We start from the raw sequence: 23,085 nt of genomic DNA, 5'->3' as shown, positions 1-23,085 counted from the left end.
TACCGAAGCCAATGAACCTGCAAACTTGTACGAATTTGGAGAATGGGAGGAATCCAGAGCACCCGAGAAAACTCACTCAATCACAGGGAGAACGTACAAACTCCGTACAGACAGCACCCATAGTCCGGATTGAACCCGGGTCTGTGGCGCTGTGAGGCAGTGACTCTTATCACTGCGCCACCCTGGATGGGTAACGTTTCGGGTCAGAACCCTTCTTCAGACTGCCTGAATCGTCATTATCCATGTTCCCCAGAGGTGCCGCCCAACCCGCTGAATTACTCCAGCACTTTGTGTCTTCCTCCGCTTCTGTGCTTCACTCTTGAAGGGTTAACCTGTTCTCTGCCAAGTCTTTTTTTTTAACTTTTGCCCATGACCCGAGTGTATTTGCGAGTGGCACTGAACATGTTAATGGTCTCTGAGTGTGTTAGAATAACGCGCTGTTTGTCTGTGTATTGCAGGCTGGTGCTGAGATCTCAACAGTCAACCCCGAACAATACTCGAAGCGTTTCTTAGAATTTATGTCCAATATCATCACATAGTGCCACGCAGCGCATCCTACACCTACAACAAGAAACTACTGCTCAGTAGCAAATGCAGCAACGTGGGAACGAACACTTTGACACGGTCGTGCTGCCTGCAGTATTTAAAGTGCAGAGACTAATCTCAAAATCACATCCCTTAGAAACAAGAAAAAACACACACACACACACAGACACACACACACAGACCCACACACAAAAACACACACAGACACACAGACCCACACACACACTCAGACCCACACACAGACTCCCACACATACACAAACCCACACAGACACACACACAGACCCACACACAAAAACACACACACACAGACCCACACACACTCAGACCCACACACAGACCCCCACACACATACACAAACCCACACACACACATACACAAAAACACACACACAGACCCATACACACACAAACCCACACACACAGACCCACACACACACAGACCCACACACAAACCCACAGACCCACACACACACAAACCCACACAGACCCACACACACACAAACCCACACAGACCCACACACACAAACCCACACAGACCCACACACACACAAACCCACAGACCCACACACATACACAAACCCACAGACACATACACAAAAACACACACACAGACCCATACACACAAACCCACACACACAGATCCACACACACAGATCCACACACACACAAACCCACACAGACCCACACACACAGACCCACCCACACACACACAGATCCACCCACATTTAATGGCGAATGTGTTTTGCCTCAAATTTTGCATCACTCTTGAACTTTTCCCCGCCATGCATTCTGAGTGTGTCTTTATCGGCGTACGCTTCAGTGAGACGCCATAACCCAGAAGGGGACGTTCTGCATGTTCTTAAACCCGGCGAGGAGGGCACTCACAAGCAGTGAAGGACCACGGCGCGACACGTTCACCATGGCAAGAATCACTTTTGTTTTGGAAGAAGAGTTTCAGAGGCTGTCCGAACAGGGCCAAGGCACGGTCTAGTTTGCCCGTGACGTCGCATAGCTGCACTCATCCCATCTCACGCCTGGTTGGTTCCGCCACTGTCGACCTGTGCCATGCTCTTTCTCGGACGTTTATTTAAAAAAAAGTTGCCATGTTGTCCGATCGCAGGAGAGAAAGTAAAAGACTTTTTTTAGCGCCTATCAATAAACCAACGCAACTATATAAAGACACCATTGTTTGTTTGAGGGTTGGGTCGGGAGGGAGGGGGGCATGGGAGGAAGGGAAGGGGAATGTTTACTAAAAAGCAGTGTCACATGTACAATAGGATGTTGTATATCCCGGTTACCCATTTATGGAATTTGCGGATGACCCAGAGAATCAGATGTGTGACGTGGGTAAACTGAACCGATCTGCAACATCCCCAATGTAATCTAAGTTTACTTTTTGTTTTGTTACTTGGCAAGTGGGCTGGTGTTTACTTTCACGTGGACAACTTGCTTTCCAAGAGAATACCGTCTGTAATCATGCTTTAAGCTATTTCTCTGTTGACAATGTGTCCATTCTGTCTTCTAGGTCAATAGACATGAGTAAAAAGGTGTGTTTTTTTTTTACAAAAGAGCTAACTCCTTTGTAAGGAACTTTAAAAAAAAACCTCAAGAATCTTTGACAAAATGTAGTTTTCCGCTGAATTTGCTGTTACAAAAAAGATAACCTTGATAATAATGTTGTTCGGTAGTATTTTGTGAGAAAAAAAAACTACCTAATTGATTAAATCCTTAAGGAGTCAGAAATATTACGACAGAAATTGCGAAGAAAATATTCAGGATGTGTGCAAATAAAATATGCAGTCAGCAGGCAACAAATTTGAACCACTTATGTGTAGTTTGCAGAAGTCATAGAAGGAGTTAATTGGCACTTTAACCTTTAACAGAATGTTCATGTAATGCTGTTAATTATGTGTAGTGTAGCATTTATTAATGGATGAGGTGCACCTATTCTGCAATTGGTGACTAATTGACCATTGATATGCATATGTCTAAAGCCAATGAAGTTAACGTTTGCACCCATCTTAACATTTTGAACCCATCACTAACCCATTACTTTGTATGGACTTTTTAATACAAGACTTTTCTTTACTAAAAGGATGGTGGCCATTTTACTAAGTATTCAGACGTTTTTTTAAATAATTGGGAACAGGGAGAGGGAAAAGGTGTCAGAGGTGTGAAGATTACAGGAAAGGAAAAAAAATAGCAATTCACCTTCTGACACCCTAACCTTATTGCTGGAGAAAGAAACGTACAAATCTTGCACTGTGTAAGTTGTAATAGAGATTCTAGTGCAGTTGTAGCTAGTTTGAGATCATTGTAAAGGATGATAAAAGGAACATTAAACTACTGCCTAAATTCAGTTGCTTCAGGATAAGTGCACATCTGATCCAAGCTTTGAATATCAGTGTACCAAATGCTTTCGTGTTCCTCTTCTGTTATACAGAGTTTCAGATGAAAGCCTATCTCCTCAGTGTATAACCTTGACCCATGTATAAATTGATTTTGGTTGTACAGAGGCTCAGTTGCTTCTGAGCTCAATTCATTTACTGGCTGGCCATATCACTGCTAATTTCTCCGAAGAGGTTGTGTTTTACATGATTTTTGACTGGACTTGTCCAACGTCCCACAGTCAGTGTGGAGACGGTGCTGTTAACTTCTGAAAATCAGTGATGCAAAAATTAAAGAGAAAGATCCTCAATATCATTAACTGTGATTTTTATTTCGGAAAGAGAAATCTCTTGGAACGTTTTGAGGCAGGCATTCACTGGGAGACAAGAGGGACACAAAATGCTGGAGTAACTCAGCGGGACAGGCAGCATCTCTGGAGAGAAGGAATGGGTGACATTTTCAGGTCAAGACCTGAACAGTCTGACAAAGGGTCTCGACCCGAAACATTACCCATTCCTTCACTCCAGAGGTGCTGCCTGTCCCGCTGAGTTACTCCAGCATTTTGTGTCTTTCTTTGTCTTAAACCAGCATCTGCAGTTCCTTCCTACACATTCACTGGGAGACGTTCACTCTGATCTCAACCCCTCTTCTTATCATAATGAACAGGACGATCATGAGCAATCGTGAGATAAGATCTTAAATTGGGAGCAGGAGTAGGTCAATTGGCCCCTTGAGCCTGTCCCGTCATTCCCCGCGGCTGATCTGATCCAGGCCTCATTTTTTTTAGTTTAGTTTAGTGAAACTGCGTGGAAACGGGCCCTTCGGCCCACCAAGTCCACAACAACCAGCGATCCCCGATTAACACAGCCCGACACACACCAGGCATAGTTTACACTTATACCAAGCCATTTAAATACCTATACGTCATTGGAGTGTGGGAAGAAACCAAATATCTCGGAGAAAACCCATGCGGTCACGGGGAGAACGAACAAACTCCATACAGACAGCACCCGTAATCAGGATGGAACCCGGTTGTCTGGTGTTGCAAGCGCTGTAAGGCAGCAACTCTACCGCTGCACCACCTTGCCACCCTCCTCTTCTCTCATCTCTTCTGCTCCAGTTCGGACAGCCCTCAATCTTGCCAAAATGTATCTAATTCCTCTTCAAAGACTTAGCCCCCTTATTTTTCCGCCCCCTGTCTAAGTGCACAAACATGCATATCACTAACAGTCAGTCTGTGTCTACATTAAGAGATAGTAGAATTAGACCATTTGGCCCATCAAGTCTACACTGCCATTCAATCATGGCTGATCTATCTCCCACCTGCCTTCTCCCCATGACCTCTGACAAAATGCTGGAGTAACTCAATGGGTCAGACAGCATCTCTGGAAAAAGGGTATAGATGACGTTTCAGGTGCAAACCCTTCAGTCGGAGTCAGCGTGGGGGAAACGAAGTTCAGGAAGGTACAGAACAAAACAGAGCCTGCACCGATGACTCAGGAAAGGTGGAGCCCACAATGGTCAATTGTTCATATTTCATATTTCAGATACAGCGCAGAAACAGGCCTTTTCGGCCCACCAAGTCCGCACCGCCCAGTGATCCCCGCACACTAACACTATCCTACGCACACTAGGGACAATTTTTACATTTACCCAGTCAATTAACCTACATACCTGTACGTCTTTGGAGTGTGGGAGGAAACCGAAGATCTCGGAGAAAACCCACGCAGGTCACGGGGAGAACGTACAAACTCCTTACAGTACAGCACCCGTAGTCAGGATCGAACCCGAGTCTCCGGCGCTGCATTCGCTGTAAAGCAGCAACTCTACCGCTGCGCCACCGTGTTGGCTGGGGATGAGGAGATTAAGAAGGGATATAGTGACATTAGCAAGATGTAAAGGGTGGGGGATGGAAAGAGAAAGAATGCAAGGGTTACTTAAAGTTAGAGAAATCAATATTCATGCCGCCCAATATTTAAGCCGCCCAAGTGAAATATGAGGTGTTCTACCAAGTATGAGGTGCTTCAATACTTCATTATGCTCATTTTAGAGAACTAGTCACAGGCAACCGATAAATTTGCATTTAAATCAAAAATACTCGGCAGGTAAGGCAGCATCTGATGAAAAAGTTTCACCAAAAGATGAGCTGTTCCCACCGAACAAAGAAGGGAGCAGCAGTTGGATTTTAAGGTAAGGATTGCAGCGTTGTCCAGATGTTGTGTGATCGTTTCTCCAACAGCATTTGAAGATGAGCTAGATGCTCGACTCATTTTCCTTAAAACCGCAGTCTACTCTCTCAGGTGAATGAAAGATCAATTGGGCATATTTCATCTAAGGGCATAGATATAAAAAAAGCTGGAGTAACTCAGCGGCGCAGGCAGCATCTCTGGAGAGAAGGGATGGGTGACGTTGCGGGTCAAGACCCTTCTTCAGACTGGTTAGGGATAAGGGGAACGAGAGATATAGACAAATAAGGCCATGTTCTCTCTGGTATCCTTGCCAGTATTTACACTGCACCAACATTTACTCAGACAGATGATCTGATCATTATCACAAAGCCACTGTACAGGAGCTGGATGCTGCATTCCCTACAGTTGGGGGAAGGTGATTGCCCTTTGACGAGTACTTCATTGTCTAAAGCACGCAGCAATGTCTCAAGATCTCAGAAGATGATACATAAATAAAGTCTTTGTGTTCTTTTTATTAATTCTGTAATGGGACATTTGTAGATTGCAGAACTCTAGCTTAGGGTTAGCCTAACAGCTGGGGTTTTTCCCCCCCCATCCTCAAACCCTTCCACGCCTTCTGACATTTTCCACTGTACACAACCGAAATACCAAAGTATTCTGCTTATAATCTACCTTGTTTGTAGAGCTAATTTATTTGTTTAAATTACACTCCTCTCTTATAAACAGAATATTCTGTGACCAAGTAGATTGAGAGATTTACAATTCGCAATATCGAGTTTCAACTGAGTCACACCATATATGCTCGGGTGTCCCAGAACAGAGGGAAAAAAAGGTATATGTTTTTAAAAAAAGGTTGTTTTGCAAAGTTTGCTGAGGAATTTTAGTCTTTAATCCATGCGAGCCTTTAGTGTTCTGGTGGTAATCTTGTCCTTTTCACTGCAAAGAAGGAAACGTAGGTTAGGGTGCGAAACATAACAATGCAATCCTCAAATAACTGAAGCTACCTCCAGTTATATTTTTTCTTTTTTTTTTACATGGCAAATGTGATTTTGTGTGGAAGGGTTTGAGGATGGGGGGGAAAAAAACCCACGTTTACAACGCTGGTGCGGCTCGGCCGCGGGACTTTACATCGCTGGTGCGGCTCGGCCGCGGGGCCTTCCATCGCCCGGCGCGGCCACGGGACTTAGCTGCGCACGGTACGGCCGCGGGGCCTTCCATCGCCCGGCTCGGCCGCGGGATGTTTCAGCGCCCGATGCGGCTCGGCCGCGGGGGACTTGGGCGTGGGGAAGAGAGCGGAAGTTTTGTTGCCTCCATCACAGTGAGGGGGTGTTTGGAGTCACTGATGGATGTTTGTGTTGGGGTTATGTGTCTTGTGTTTCTTTTTTTGTGTGACTGCTGGTAACGTAATTTCGTTCGGTACCTTGGTACCGAATGACAAATAAAGGCTCTGTATTCTGTATGCTCTGTATTCTATAAACTCTGAACCACAGAAACCATGCAAAGTAGCTAACAGGGAATAAGGGAGATTTAATTTTTTTTAATATATTCAGATGTGCATGATTGTTATACCCAATTAAACTGAGGAGACAGTTAAACGCCACCCACACTGATTGGCTCAAGAGAGTTAGATTTAGCTCTCGGGGCTAAAGGAATCAAGGGACATGGGGGGAAAAAGCAGGAACAAGGTACTGATTGTAGATGATCAGCCATGATCATATTGAATGGCGGTGCTGGCTCGAAGGGCCGAATGGCCTGCTCCTGCACTTATTTTTCTATGTTTCTATGACTTGGGAGTCACATTTAAGCCAGACCAAATCGGGATAAGTCCCGACCCGAAACCTCACCTATCTTTTATCTCCAGAGATGAGTTACTCCAGCACTTTGCGTCTATCTTTGGTATAAACCAGCATCTACAGTTCCTTGTTTCCACCAGCAAATTTCCTTCCCTGCCAGTCGTTAATAAACCAAATGGGTTTTTGCAAAAATAAAGGCATTTTCAGGATCGCGTAAGAAATGGAGATAGGAAAATGTTGATCACAGCTTCGAGCCAGCTCTGCCAGTCAGCGAGATCATGTCTGATCTTCTACCTGACTGCCATTCTCCAGCACTATCCAGCAAGTCCATCGATCTCTGCTTTGAATGAACCCATGAGGTCCGACAGGCCACTGCCTCAATGTTTACGTAGCAGAGAAAGGAAATGTCAGTGTGTTTTGGTAATTGTGCGATGAGATGCCAGGATGCGGACCTAGATCCTAAGCTTGGCGCAGGTGGAACATAAAGGCACGTGAGATGCCATAGTCATACCATGGCCCTTGAAACAGGCCCCTGGGCCCAACTTGCCCACAGCGACCAACATGTCCCACCTACCTGCCTGCATTTGGCCCATATCCCTCTAAGCCTATCTGATCCATGTACCTGTCTGAATGTTTCTTACACGTAGCGATAGTACCTGTCTTAACTACCCCCTCCACCCTATGTGTAAAAATGTTACCCCTCAGATTCCTATTAAATCCACGCCTCACTTAAAACTACGCCCTCAGGTACTTGATTCCTATACACTGGGATCAGCCAATCTTCCCTGTCCCGCCTGCAACTGGTCCAAAACGCCGCAGCGAGACTCCTGACGGGTACCCGTAAAAGGGACCACATCACCCCGATTCTGGCCTCTCTCCACTGGCTCCCTGTACGGTACAGAATCAACTTCAAGCTCCTCCTATTCACGTATAAAGCCCTAAATGGACACTCCCCCCCCTACATCAAAAATCTTCTAACCCCCCTCTCTAACTCCAGGTCCCTCAGATCGGCCGACTTGGGGCTATTCACTATCCCGCGGTCTAGGCTTAAACTCAGGGGTGACCGCGCTTTTGCGGTTGCAGCTCCTAGACTGTGGAACAGCATCCCTCTCCCGATCAGAACTGCCCCCTCCATCGACTCCTTTAAGTCCAGGCTCAAAACATATTTCTACTCCCTAGCGTTTGAGGCTCATTGAGGAGGCGCTGTGAACTGTTTGCGTGCTACTGTATGTTTTCATTTTTTTTTTCTATTGGAACCTAATCAAATGTACAGCACTTTGGTCAACGTGGGTTGTTTTTAAATGTGCTATACAAATAAAATTGACTTGACTTGACTTGACTTGATTCCCCTACTCTGGGAAGTAGGAAATGCAAGAGACTGTGCATTTACCCAATCTATGCCTCTCATGATTTTGTACACCTCTATAAGATCACCCCTCATCCTCTCCCCCCCCCCCCCAACCCCAGAGTAATAGCATCCTGGCCTGCTCAACCTCGCCCTATAACTCAAGTCCTTGAATCTTGGCAACATCCTCGTAAATCTTCTCTGCACCCTTTCCAGCTCGAAAACATCGTTCCTATAACATGGTGCCCAAAACTGAACACAGTGCTCTAAATGTGGCCTCACCAACGGCTTATGTAACTGCAACATGACCTCCCAACGTCTATACTCAATACTACTTAATGTCATTTTAAACCCCCTGACAGAGGCCGTCTTTATAACTGCACATTACTCAATAGCTAGAATTTTAAATCCCAGCTCCTGTGCTGAGATGTAAAGTCTGGATCAATGGTCCAAGCCTATTATTGCTACTCCAGTCACGTGATCACCATGCTGTTCCTAGTTCTGCATCATGATTAGGATTATGTGGCCAGTAGCAACATCAGCAGCATTTTCTAAAAGGGACAAAAATGCCTAAAGGGAAATGTGGAAAGGCAGGGGACTAAATTGAATTAACATATGATGAGCGTTTATTAGTGTTACTCATTTCAGCCCTGGGAAAAAGGTTCTGTCTACCTCGTCTATTTTTCTCGGTATTTTATAGACTTCTATCAACTCTACCCTCAACCTCCGACATTCCAGAGAATTTTGGGATCCAGCTCCATGCCCTGGCACTTAATAATATAATTGAGTACAATGCCCTCTGAAATATTTTTTCTCTGCTGCTTTAAGATCTGTCAGCTGCTTATTTTATGACTGTCCTCAGACAGCTCACGAGTTTGTTAGCAGAAAGCCAACAGCTTGTGTACAGGCATTCCATACTTACATAACGTGGACGATGACACCCATTCCAGACACAGCATCTCGATCCACTGCATTCAGCATAGCCTGAGAAATTGTTTCAAACAGGTCTTCTGCTTGCTGAAATTGAAACGTGGATTTAGTAGGTAAAATGAAACAAAAATGCTTAAATACCCCGTCCCGAACCCTCCTGCAACCCACAACAGCCAGCAAATCCATCCCACCAGACTCTTGAACACTCTATCCTTAACTCAGACCTTCGTAACCCACAGAGGGCCTGTATATCTTCAGTATTTTACTTTAGGGATACAGCGCAGAAAAAGGCCTGTTGGCCCACCCGCCAACCAGCGATCACCCCGTACACCAACAATATCCGACACACTGGGGACAATTTACAGTGTTACAGAAGCCAATTAACTAACATTCATTTCAAGAGGACTTGTGTACAAAAACAGGCATGTAATGCTCAGGCTCTATAAGGCTGCATTTGGAATATTGTGAGCAATTTTAGACACCATACCCGAGGAAGGATGTGCTGGCTCTGGAGAGGAGGTTTACAAGAATGATCCCAGGAATGAGTAGGTTAACCTATGATGAGCATTTGTCGGCACTGGGCCTGTACTCGCTGGAGTTTAGAAGAATGAGGGGGACGTCATTGAAACGTACAAAATAGTAAAAGGCTTAGATGGAGTGGATGTGGAGAGGATGTTTCCACCAGTGGGAGAGTCTAGAGGTCACAGCCTCAAATTAAAGGACGTTCTTTTAGGAAGGAGATGAGGAGACATTTCTTTAATCAGAGGGTGGTGAATCTGTGGAATTCTTTGCCATAGAAAGCTGTGGAGGCCATCAGTATCAGTGGATATTCCTAAGGCAGAGATAGATAGATTCTTGATTAGTACAGGTGTCAGAGGTTATGGGGAGAAGGCAGGAGAATGGATTTAGGAGGGCGAGATAGATCAGCCATGATTAAATGCTGGAGTAAACTTGATGGGCCAATGGCCTAATTCTACTCCTATCACTTACGACCTTAAACTACAAACCTGCACGTCCTTGGACTGTGGGACGAAACCGGAGCACCCGGACAAAAACCCACACGGTCACAGGGAGAACGTAGAGATTCCGCACAGACAGCACCATACTCAGGATCGAACACGGTCTCTGACGCTGTAAGGCAGCAACTCTACCACTGTGTCTCCGTGTCATCCTGGCCCACATATTTAAAAAATATTCCTGTCTGATCCCTAACCTGAGTTAGCTTTAACTACGACATTGTAGTTTTGTCCGTAAAAATCTCTGGAGTTGGTGGTGCCAGGGTCAAATTAACTAGGATTTGACCGCTTATTGATATCCAGCGACCTGGCAGGTGTTCAGACGTTGAATGTGGATGTGAGTTGGTTCATGGATTCAAGGTGTAGGGACTGAATGACCCATAAGAATCACAATCTAGGCTCAGGGTTTAACAATGGGCACTTGGGTAGGGAACTAAAGAGCAACCAACATCTGTAGAATTATACCTTAGCATCAATAATTTCCTATCAGATTGACTTGTGGAATGGGACAGATCAAGATTCTGGGGCACTGTCTTGTCAGCTGTCAAGCGTTAACACAATTTTTTGTCTGGAACTTTTAAAAGTAAATTCAAGACACCTGCTATGACAGGATGCCCCCTTTAATCCAGGAGGCTTGCTTTCAATTAATCCCTCCCAATCGTCAGAAGATTGACAACATTACACAGGAAACTGTACAGCTGCAACTCGTGATAATTAAACACTGCTGCCTCAGAATTGGATCCATATTGCTCACTTAAAACAAGAGGCATCACCGGGTGAAGGTCAGGGAGAGACCAAAAATAACTTATTTTGGGCTTTGCCGAAGTGAATGAAGCCCGCAGAATTTATATTTACCCAAGGTAATGCCAGAGCCACAAGGGCAGGAAGGACTCACCATGTCTGGCACCCACAGAGATTCGCACATGCCATACATTTGCTCCGCGCATGTCCCACTGACTACAAAATCTTCCGTCTCCATTGGACACCCAATTAAGTCGAGCGAACAGATAAACGGTTGATATGTCTTTGGGTCGAGCCCCGCGATTACTGGCTCAACGTAGTATGGACCAAATCTGCAGAAGAATTAGAAATAATTATGAAAACGTTAATCAAACTATCAAGGGTCTGTTATTATTCATTGAGAAACACTTTGAGATGTCACTGAATCGCTGCAGCCCAGACGTGACTCTAGGGGCGATAACACACAAAATGTTTTGAAGGTATTTATTCACAAAATGCTTGAGTAACTCAGCAGGTCAGGCAGCGTCTCAGGAGAGAAGGAATGGGTGACGTTTCGGTCGAGACCCTTCTTCAGACTGATGTCAGGGGGCGGGACAAAGGAAGGATATAGGTGGAGACAGGAAGTTAGAGGGAGAACTGGGAAGGAGGGGGGGGGGGGGAAGAGAGGGGCAGAGGAACTATCTAAAGTTGGAGAAGTCAATGTTCATACCACTGGGCTGCAAGCTGCCCAAACGAAATATGAGGTGCTGTTCCTCCAATTTTCGGTGGGCCTCATTATGGAACTGGAGGAGGCCCATGACAGAAAGGTCAGACTGGGAGTGGGAGGGGGAGTTGAAGTGCTCAGCCACCGGGAGATCAGGTTGTGATCGATCGCCGAGCCTGCATTTGGTTTCGTCGATGTAAAGAAGTTGACATCTAGAGCAGCGGATACAATAGATGAGGTTGGAGGAGGGAGAATGCTGGAGTAACTCAGCGGGTCAGGCAGCATCTCTGGAGAAAAGGAATAGGTGACGTTTCGGGTCAAGAGCCTGCATTAGACTCAGTCTGTTGTGCCTGCTGCAAGTAAGAATTCCATTGGTATGTTTTGGTACATATGACAGTAAAACACTCTTGACTCTCTCTCTCACACTCGGGAAATAAAGCCCTGGCCTATCAAGTCCAAACATAACATTTCCAAATAGGAAAATATTACACAGGCTAAATTCAAACACTTCACAAGCACTTAACCTACCGTCGCTCGTAAAGAAGATTTGAAACCATGCTCATAAATGTTTTGGGCTTGATCTGTCTGCCTTCTTTTAGTTCATAGAGGTTCAACCTGAACTTGAGACGTTGTGAACTGGAAAAAAAATGGGAGAAAGATTAAGAGTGGTGGACGAGTTCAGCTCACAGTAGAAAATACTTTGGATCGAGATTATTAGCATTTTGCAGGGGGGCCCGATTTGAACCAGAGACTTCTTGCTCGGCGGTCAAATGGTCCATTGTTGGCTGTGGCAGAGGTGATAACGAAGGGATATATGGATGCATACAATGGAACTGGCAAGGACTGAGGACCAGAGGACATTGGTTTAAGGTGAAGGGGAAAAGATTTAATAGGAATCTGAGGGGTACCTTTTCCACATAAAGACTGGTGGGTGTATGGAACGAGCTGCCAGAGGAGGCAGTTGAGGCAGGGACTATCCCAACATTTAAGAAGCAGTTAGACAGGTACATGGATATGACAGGTTTGGAGGGATATGGACCAAATGCGGGCAGGTGGGACATGTTGGCCGGGTGTTGGGCCGAAGGGCCTGTTTCCACACTGTATCACTCCATGACAACTGGGGTGCATGAGAGGTGGAGAGAGGGAAAGCAGAGGTTACTTGAAATTACAGGTCAATATTCATATCGCTGGATTGTAAGCTGCCCAAGCGAAATACGAGGTACTATTCCTCCAATTTGCGCGTGGCCTCACTCTGACAGTGGAGGAGGCCCAGGGCAGAAAGATCAGTGTGGGAAGGGGAGTTAAAACGTTTGGTAACCGGGAGGTCACGTAGGCCCAGGCGGACTGAGCGTAGGCGTTGAGCGAAACGATCGCCCAGTCTGACCCACATACTTACACCGTCTGCACGTCTGTGCCAAGACCGGCCAGTCCAATAAACAACCGCTCGCCCATTGGAAAGATTTTCTGGAAGTCAGTCGTCACCATCTGCGCCTGGATCCCAAACCGTCTGTCAGCTGCTATAGCCACACAGTTCTTGCCCCTCATGGCCATCACAGCCCCACCATTATATGACATGTGCGACTGCAGGAAAAGCAAGGCATGCGCTAGTTCAGAATCCAGAGGTTTTTAAACAAACGATAATATCTGAATAAAAATGTTCTTAAATGTCAATTTTTGTGCAATTAGGGATGTCATTCTGTAAAGGCTGCAATTTCATGGGTTACACTTCCTGGCCAAATATGAACCATGTCTTAGATTAAAGGAAAGGATTGGGGCAGCACAGTGGCACAGCAGTAGAGTTACTGCCTCACAGCGAGAGGCCCTCATTCGATCCAAACTATGGGTGTTGTCTGTACAGAGTTTGTACGTTCTCCCCGTGACCTGCTTGGGTTTTCCCCAGGGTGCTCCGGTTTCCTCCCACACTCCAAAGACGTACAGGTTTGTAGGTTAATTCAGGTAAAGATTGTAAATTGTTGCAAGTGTGTAGGTGGCAGTGCACGGGGGAATCGCTGGTCGGCGCTGACTTGGTGGGCCGAAGGCCTTGTCTCCTCACTGTCACTCTAAACTAAACTATATCTGAATGAACATCTTCTGAATGTCAATTTTTTTTTAGTAATCAGTGATGACGTTCTGTAAAATCCATAGGCTGGAGTTTTATGGGTCATACTTCCTGGCAAAATACTTCTAAAAAGGTTATCAAAATGAATCATGTCTTGGGTTAAAGAAAGGATCGGGGCGGCACAGTGGCCTTGCAGCATCATTGGCTTCTATAAATTGTCCCTAGTGTGTAGAATAGTGCTAGCGAACGGGGTGATCGCTGATCGGTGTGGACTGTGTGGGCAGAGGGGCCTGTTTCCGCATATTCTCTAAAGTCTAAATAAAAAATGAAGTGCTATTGTTCAGATACAAGCTAAAAATTATCTCTCTAATTATGCAGCTAACTCCAGATAGTAAACTTCAATGAGATTGGTATCAGGGAAGTTCAAAAAATGTTAAAAATACAGGAGCCAGAATTTCCTTCGTTTGGAGGAGAGTAATTGCCGAACTGGAGGACAAGTTGACAACTCGGGATATGATTCACACGAAATGGTCCCAGAAATGGGGCCAACTCTTTTGTGTACAGTCTCAATGTAATCTACTATTCTTACATTCTTGTGTAGGAAGGAACTGCAGATACTGGCTTAAACCGAAGATAGACACAGAAAGGATGGAGTAACTCAGCGGGACAGGCAACATCTCTGGAGAGAAGGAATGGATGATGTTTCGGATTGAGGCCCTTCTTCAGACTAGTTAGGGCTGAGTTACTCCGACTTTTTCTGTCTATCTTACATTCTTGTACCTGTACACAAGTATGATTGTACCTACAGATAAAAAGAATTTTACTAAACTGTGAGAAAAAAGGGGATTTTACTGTATCCATGTATGTGACATTAAAGTAACATTGAATGAAGTGCCTTTGAACCAAGTTGACAACAAAAACATCAAGGGACTGACAAATACCTAAACTGTAAGTATAGAGTACTAAACCCATTTAAGCATACACCAATCAGAGTTTATTATTACAACATAAATAGAGATTATTATAACAAAATGATCACATGCGTGATAGGGAATTTCATACATCGATTCAAAAATATTACATTCTACACAGATTCACTAAATAACACATTAAGGTACTTCAATTTTGTAAAATGAAAGTAAATCAACTGCAAGTAATGGAAGTAACCTACGAGGAACATTTAGATCCTGAAGTTGTCTTAAGTTCTTAAATTAAGTTAAATGTGCATATTCGGCAGGCCAACATTATCTCTCTAATATGCAGCAAAATGCAGAAATTAAATTTTCAATACAGATTGGTATCAAGGAAGTTTTTTTTAAAAGTTAAGACACTTGTGCCATAATTTTGTCTTTAATTTAATGTTCACATTATAATTTAATGCGTGCACTTTATCATTTAATGTTAATAAATCTTTTATTTCTAATGAATGATCTCTTGCTCTCTTGCTATCCACTTTGCTGCTGTAACACTGTAAATTTCCCCGGTGTGGGATGAATAAAGGAATATATTATTATTATTATTATTATTAAATTTACTGGACGGAATCCTCCAGCACAAGAATTTCACAGGATTGCACCATGTGTGGAACTGGCATGACGATAAACCACTTGAATCGTGAATCTTGAATTTTCTTCGGTGCTGGGAGAGCAATTGCGAAAGTGGAGGACAATTTAATAAGATGTTTTTTTAAAAAACAAACAGTAGACAGGAAAGAAAGTGAAGGGAAGATGCGAGTGGGGTTAATTGAGCACCAGGGGTGGCTCTGGGGGAGCAGCTACTGAGATAAAGGTCCTGTTGTATGATGGAAGATTAAATTATTACAGTGAAATGAGCTGAAGTAGAATTGGGATGGGAGAGCCCAACTCTGAATGCATGGATGGACATCACAATGGATATTTATAAAATGGAGAAAATAACAGCATATGTTAACTTTAAATTGAATTTATTTGTGACATGCTGGGAAAATTGGGTTAACTATGTAACGCCTCATAGGCCAGACTTTAATTTTACAAATTTTTGATTATATGGTAAAGAAAGGATCACTCCCTAAGTGTTAGAAAATAACTGCAGATGCTGGTACAAATCGAAGGTATTTATTCACAAAATGCTGGAGTAACTCAGCAGGTCAGGCAGCATCTCAGGAGAGAAGGAATGGGTGATGTTTCGGGTCGAGACCCTTCTTCAGTCTGAAGAAGGGTCTCGACCCGAAACTTTACCCATTCCTTCTCTCCTGAGATGCTGCCTGACCTGCTGAGTGAAGGGTCTCGACCCAAAACGTTACCCATTCCTTCTCTCCTGAGATGCTGCCTGACCTGCTGAATTACTCCAGCACTCCCTAAGTGTTTTTTTTTGTTGTGTTTCTGTTTCTATATTTGCTTTGTCCAAATTACAAAAAGAGGCAATTCAAGACAAACATAAGTGGATGATGTACACATATAGCATTATACCTGAAACCCGTTTATAGAAATGTGTTTACCGTGAAATGCCAATAAAAGAGTACATTATATTAAAAAAAAGAATTGGGATGGGTTGGGATGGAATTGGGATGGGATTGGGATGGGCTGGAATTGGGATGGGATGGGGATTGGGATGGGCTGGAATGGAATTGGTTTGGGATGGGATGAGGCCCCCCCCCCCCCCCCCCTCGGCCTGGAAGCCTGTGCTCAAGTTAACGCTGATGAGCTGCAGATGGATAGGATGGGCTGAGCTGGGATGTGATGGGATGAGCTGGGATGGGCTGAGGCCTCCCTCGGCCTGGTCCCTGGAAGCCTGTGCTCAAGTTAACGTTGATGAGCTGCAGATGGGATGGGATGGGCTTGGCTGAGCTGGGATGTGATGGGCTGGGATGTGATGGGATGAGCTGGGTTGAGGCCTCCCTCGGCCTGGTCCCTGGAGCCTGTGCTCAAGTTAACACTGATGAGCTGCTGATGGGTTGGGATGGGATGAGCTGGGCTGGGATGAGCTGGGATGTGATGGGATGAGCTGGGATGAGCTGGGATGTGATGGGATGAGCTGGGATGAGCTGGGATGGGATGGGATGAGCTGGGATGTGATGGGATGAGCTGGGATGTGATGGGATGAGCTGGGCTGGGCTGAGGCCTCCCTCAGCCTGGTCCCTGGAGCCTGTGCTCAAGTTAACGTTGATGAGCTGCAGATGGGCTGGGTTGGGCTGGGCTGTGATGTGATGGGTTGGGATGAGCTGGGCTGGGCTGTGATGGGATGAGCTGGGATGAGCTGGGCTGGGCTGAGGCCTACCTCGGCCTGGTCCCTGAAGCCTGTGCTCAAGTTAACGCCGATGAGCTGCAAATGTGGCGGAAAGACATGTTTTAAGTCCCTTTACACTCACCATTCTGCGCGATTGTGTCAGGCCCGGACGCTGTGGGTGTTTCAGCTCGGGCAGCAGCCGCAATCCGAGTTCGGAAAAGAAGCTTGAATTGAAAATGAAAATAAAAAAATATTCACCGCCAGCCAGGGCCTGCCGCTCAACCGAACTTGAACGTCCCGCCCCCCCCCCCGGCCCCTGCTATTGGTCGGCAGCGGACGGCGTCAACCTCTCCCCGCTCTCCCCATTGGTCCGACCGTGATGTCCGTCAAGGCGGGCCAGCAGGTTAGGTTGTCAGGCATGAGAGTGCGGAAAGTCCGCGCGGAACGCTGGGATACTGGAGGACTCGGCCCGGGCGACCAGGACAAAGCGAGCAATAGCAATAAGACCAGTCATTCACTCACTCACTCCATTAATACTTATGAAACATAGCAATAGCAAAAGATGTTAATGACTTGGGAGGAAAGAAAAAAAAACCACAATTAATCAATGCATATAAGGAATAACGCGTGATTTTATTATAATATGCTTAGTAAGAATAAGAATAAAAATGTTATGTTGAAACAGAAATAAAAATGTCAAGATTTCTTTCATTTCAAATTTCAACATTTCACTTGGCTAGAGTAAAATGGTGGATTTTGGAGCCGCATCTTGCTGCAAAGCACATTCATTGCAACGCAGCAATGAGGCTTAGATGTATGGTGTGTCATGATGATGGAAAATCTTCCCTGCGTGGTGGAAAACAAAGATGCAAACAGATGATCGAGTGTGATGTTGGAGAAGTGGAATTGCCCAACTGGAGGACAAATTCAAATGCAGAACATCCTTGCAGAATGCAGAACAGGGGGTATGGGGAGAAGGCAAGAAAGGGGTACTGATTGAGAATGATCAGCCATGATCACATTGAATGGCAGTGCTGGCTCGAAGGGCCGAATGACCTACTCCTGCACCTATTGTCTATTCCCGCTGGCCTCTTATTACCAGGCGAGGAAGCCCAAGCATTACCGAAAAAAAATAATGCCAGTGGAAATATTAACATCAGGCGAATCAGGACGGTGTTTTGGTATAATTCAAAACGACCGTACTAATTGGCGTAACGGTGAACACAATGTATAGATACTGATGATATTACAAATACCATGATATTTGCAATTGAAGAGAGACACAAAAAGCTGGAGTGATTCAGCGGGTCAGGCAGCATCTCTGGAGAAATGGAATATGTGACGTTTCGAGTCGAAACCCTTCTTCAGTCCGAAACCAGACTTCGGTTTAAACCAGCATCTGCAGTTCCTACCTACACCTATTTATAATTGGCCTGGCTTCCTGATTTCCACAGAACCTTTTAAACCAGACTTACAGAAAGCAATCATTCTCGCCAACCGCACCAATCCCATCGTTTTACAATTACTTTGAGTCTGTGAGACTTTATGATTTTTTTTAAATCAATTGTTTATGGATAGTCGATAAATCATACATCTTAATTTTAGTGAGACAGCAATACGTCGCACTAAGGCAGCTGCATTCTGTCGATATATATGCTGAACCACTTCCAATGAAGAATGCTGGTGAAGTGAATTAAATAGACGCGAAAACTACGTGTAATACATTGGCGTTTTGAAATCATTTGTGGCAGGGATATGGGCAATAATTGGAAAATGAAGCCGCATTCATAATTTTGGCTCTGATGATATTGAATATTGTGTTCGACCTGATTCACCACCTCTTATTGCCAATATTTCGTTTTATTCTGTTTAGAGATACAGCGTGGAAGCAGGCCCTTCGGCCCACCGAGTCCGCGCCGACCAGTTCACTTGCACCATCCCACACACACTACCGACGATTTTACAGTTATACCAAGCCAATAACCCCACAAACCTGTACGTCTTTGGTGTGTGGCAGGAAACCGGAGATACCCCACGCGGAGACTCTCGACCCGAAACTTCACCCGTTCCTTCTCTCCACAGATGCTGCCCGTCTCGCTGAGTTATTCCAGCATTTTGTGTCGATCTTCAATGTAAACGAGCATCTGCAGTTTCGTCCTACATATTTAATGTTCATTTTCTGCACAGGCACTGTGGGCCGAATGGTCTGTTCCTGTGCTATGTTCTATGTTCTAAGATGTTTATTCCGAATAAAAGCTCCCGTTAATTTAGAAGCAACTGTTCGGTGGGACTATGGCGCTAAATTATACCTTGATATCGGGAAATTATCTTTTATTTGAGAATGTAATTGATTCTTTACAGGTTTGAACGCACTTACGGTGATGAGACATGCTTTGATCGGTTCTGGTTTTTTTTTTTGCAAACTGTTTGCTGTCGATCGAGGTCTATTAATGAGATTCGCGATATCGGGGGCAATCTGTTTTCTGAGTGGGAAAGATACCCCGAGGACGAATAGTAGGATAAAGGGATCAAACTCACGTAAATCCAAGGCGATAGCCCAGGGCCTGCACACCAGAGCATTGTTTGGAAGGAAATGGTCATTGTCACGGCTGTATTTTAAACCTCAATCCTCGTTATTGATTTCAGGAGTGAGTGTAATTAGCCTTAAGGGACTGGATTAGTCAGACTGCGAGTCCCTTATTGGTGCCGGAGGGGGCAGGGGATAAGTGGGTGAAGATTTGTGGAGGCGAATCGTTTATGCTCGTAGCTGATATCCCAGATAGAACAATTACATTCTTACTTGCAGCAGCACAACAAAATATGTTTTATCTGTCTATTGAAGGGACCAGACCCGAAACGTCACCCATTCCTTCTCTCCAGAGATGCTGCCTGTCCCGCTGAGTTACTCCAACTTTTTTTGTGTCTATCTTCGGTTTGAACCATCATCTGCAGTTCCTTCCTGCACATAATATGTTTTATATTACGTGCTTTATGCACATATACCATATTCTATCACAGTTTAATGTATCACGCTTCCCTGAAATGTATTGTCCAATGTAAACTACCGGGTGGTTAGTGTGGCCCGCGATGTTTTCGAACCGCGCTGAGGGTTTGTGTTGAGTTGGTTAAAAAATGATAACTGATGTCCCTCCAACCTATCTCGATGAAAGGATTTTTCAGTCAAAGACGAATTTGGGCCCAAGTGTTCGCGATGTGCTCTAGTGTGTAACATGAATCATTTATCAGGAACAGAATTATATCCTGCAGCCAGTTTTCCCATTCGGATAAATATTCTGGACTCTCTTAAACAACTAAGCACTAAGGTCATGAATGATACGAGCAGAATTAAGCCATTCGGCCCATCAAGTCTACTCATGGCTGATCTATCTCTCCCTCCTAACCCCATTCTCCTGCCTTCATCCCTGGCAGTATTTTTCCAGTATGAATCTTGTAGTCATTTTCAGTGATTATCTTGCAATGGATATGTAATTAAATTAAATTGTTCGCACGATTTTTGAATGTTTATTAGTTGTCAGTGCGAGATAGCATCAGGAAGTTGGGAAGTATCGTCTGTCTGAGAAGGGTCTCGTTTAGGGTCGAGACCCTTCTTCAGACCGAAACGTCGCCCATTCCTTCTATCCAGATATGCTGCCTGTCCCGTTGGGGTACTCCAGCATTTTGTGTCTACCTTCGGTGTAAACCAGCATCTGCAGTTCCTTCCTACACAAGGCATTTGTCAATAATGTATATCCACTGTTGCTAAATGTGGACAAGGAATTTCATCGCACCCTGGTGTGTACGAGAATAAACTGATATAAATCTGAATCTAAAAACTAATATAAATCTAATTTTTGGATTCAGATTTATATTAGTTTATTGTCATATACACCACAGTACTTAGATATCAGACAGATCAAGGATTTGTGCATTCCTTGAAATTGTGCGTTATTCTGGTGACTCTAACCCAATGATAATTCGTATATCAATAGAAATTTCATCCAATGAATGGTATATAGAATATAGGGTCAGGCGTAGGCCATTCGGCCCTTCAAGCCAGCACCGCCATTCAACATCGAAGGTATCACAAAATGTTGGAGTAACTCAGCAGGTCAGGCAGCATCTCTGGAGAGAAGGAATGGGTGACGTTTCGGGTCGAGACCGTTCTTCAGACAAGTTTTGACCCCGCCATTCAACATGATCATGACTGATCATCCAAAATCAGTACCCCTTTCCTCCTTCCTCCCCACATCCCTCGATCCCGTTAGCCCTAAGAGCTATATCTAACTCTCTCTTGAAAACATCCAGTGAATCGGCCTCCACTGCCTTCTGTGGCAGAGAATTCCACAGATTCACAACTCTCTGAGTGGAAACCTTTTCCTTGGTCTCAGTCGTAAATGGCCTACCCCATATTATGGACTCATTCTTTACAATCGCTCTACTCTGTTCAACCTCTACTCCAACAGCACATGTCTTACTCTCTGTAACCTGTAAGCTGTACACTGCAGACAGCTCGATTGTAATCATGTACAGTCTTTCCTCTGACCGGGCTAGCATGCAAAACAAAAAAAAAGGTTTTCACTGTACCTCGGCACAGATGACAATAAACTAAACTAACCTTTGCACGCCTCTAGTTTCCCTCTCCCCGGACTCTCAGTCTGAAGAAAGGTCTCCAGCCGAAACGTCACCCATCTTTTTACTCCAGAGATGCTGCCTGTCCCGCTGAGTTACGCCAGCATCTTGTGTCTTTCTATCTTCGGAACTAACTTTAGCCGGTCATGAAGCATCTCTTGAAGTCATGGACAGGAGAAGTTTAAGATCGGACCTTTCCTCTGACTGCCTCTGATTACTTTAAATGGAGAAACTTCTCAAAATGCCGACTAAACGTGCGGTTACTTCATCTTAAAGTAACACACGCCAGAGCTGATAATTGGAATACTGTCATTCTATCGGAAAATCGAGCAAGTTTAACCTGATTTTTTTTAAATGCTCGTCTTTTTTTAAAAACAGATTTTCGGGTGAGTCAGGCCATTAAAGGTGAACACGGACAGGCAATATTTGACGTTTGTTCTATATCTCCCGACATCGCAGTCTATATATGTCTCTTTTCCCTTTCCCCTGATTCTCAATCTGAAGAAGGGTCTCGACCCGAAACGTCACCTATTCCTTTTCTCCAGAGATGCTGCCTGACCCGCTGAGTTACCCCAGTTTTTTGTGTCTATCTTAAGGCAATATTTGTTTTCTAATGCCGACTCATTGTAGAGAAACAATCAAATACAGGAGAAATGTAAGGTCACCTACGTCTCTCAGATGGAAGGAACTGAATTGGATGTCTTTAATGATTCTAGCCATGTGTTGGACTATGTGTTGGACTATGTATTGGACTATGTATTGGACTATGTATTGCTTTCAAACGGATTGGTGTGAAATGCCAATGGGTTTATGTATCATCCACGCGAAAGCAGTTTAAAAAACCCAGTTATAAATAAGTAAGCAAGTTAGCAAATAAATAAATAAATAAACAAACAGGCAGATAAATAAACAAATAAACAACTAAATAAATAAAAAAGACAGATAGAAAGATAGATAGATAGAGAGAGAGAGAGAGAGAGAGAGAGAGAGAGAGAGAGAGAGAGAGAGAGAGAGAGAGAGAGAGAGAGAGAGAGAGAGAGAGAGAGAGAGAGAGAGAACAACTTACAACCCAACGGGATGAATATTGATTTATGCTTCAAGTAAGCATCGCATCCCCTCTCCATCCCTCCCCCGCCCTAGTCGTCGTACCAGTTTCACAGTCGTCCGGTTGAGTTTCAGTGTCTGTGTAACTCGTTATCGCCTATCTCACAGCCAACAATGGACCATTGTGGGCTCGCCTTTCCTGCGTTATCGTTCCTTTTTTTGCATATCTTCCATTCATTTGTCCTCCTATTTCCCTCTCTCCCGCCTCTCAGTCTGAAGAAGGGTCTCGACCCGAAATGTTCGTTCTTGTTTCACCCTCCGTAGGGGCTTCCTGGCATGCAGCGTATTTCCTGTATTTTTGTTATAAGGAAAACGCAAAGAACTGCAGATGCTGATTTGCCAAAACAAAAAGACACAAAGTGCTGGAGTAACTCAGCGGGTCCGGCAGCATCTCTGGAGAACATGGACAGGTGACATTTCTCAAAAATCTGAAGAAG

The 23,085-nt window shown here is 44.6% G+C and overlaps 2 protein-coding genes across 7 annotated transcripts in view; one reads left to right on the top strand and one right to left on the bottom strand.

The window, feature by feature from the left end:
• LOC144607605 (phosphatidylinositol 5-phosphate 4-kinase type-2 beta-like) overlaps nt 1–1,744 on the top strand; it is a 91,234-nt gene extending 89,490 nt beyond the window's left edge. For all 6 annotated transcript variants that reach the window (XM_078424535.1, XM_078424533.1, XM_078424536.1 and 3 more), the window contains one exon: nt 459–1,744. In XM_078424535.1, the coding sequence (XP_078280661.1) occupies nt 459–539 (81 nt within the window). In that variant the 3' untranslated portion in view covers nt 540–1,744. The remainder of the gene's footprint in view (nt 1–458) is intronic.
• A 1,494-nt stretch (nt 1,745–3,238) lies between these two features.
• Nucleotides 3,239–17,218, bottom strand: psmb3 (proteasome 20S subunit beta 3). The gene is made up of 6 exons (XM_078424541.1): nt 17,058–17,218; nt 13,049–13,233; nt 12,181–12,288; nt 11,104–11,281; nt 9,185–9,279; nt 3,239–6,060 (listed from the first exon to the last, which is right to left on the bottom strand). Exons 1-6 carry the CDS (start codon nt 17,058–17,060, stop codon nt 6,012–6,014), a joined length of 618 nt encoding a protein of 205 aa, XP_078280667.1. The 5' UTR covers nt 17,061–17,218; the 3' UTR covers nt 3,239–6,011.
• Between the last annotated feature and the right edge of the window lie 5,867 nt (nt 17,219–23,085).

The sequence above is a fragment of the Rhinoraja longicauda genome, chromosome 29 (assembly GCF_053455715.1).
Source record: "Rhinoraja longicauda isolate Sanriku21f chromosome 29, sRhiLon1.1, whole genome shotgun sequence".
NCBI lineage: Eukaryota > Metazoa > Chordata > Chondrichthyes > Rajiformes > Arhynchobatidae > Rhinoraja > Rhinoraja longicauda.
This window is presented reverse-complemented; position numbering and strand designations above follow the sequence as displayed.

Excerpts from the sequence above, each read along its gene's own strand:
- psmb3 (XM_078424541.1), bottom strand. Across the intron at positions 12,289-13,048 it reads GGCACAGACGTGCAGACGGT|TTCACAACGTCTCAAGTTCA; the intron begins GTAAGTATGTGG and ends TTTTTTTTCCAG. Across the intron at positions 9,280-11,103 it reads CTCTGTGGGTGCCAGACATG|CAAGCAGAAGACCTGTTTGA; the intron begins GTGAGTCCTTCC and ends TTTCAATTTCAG.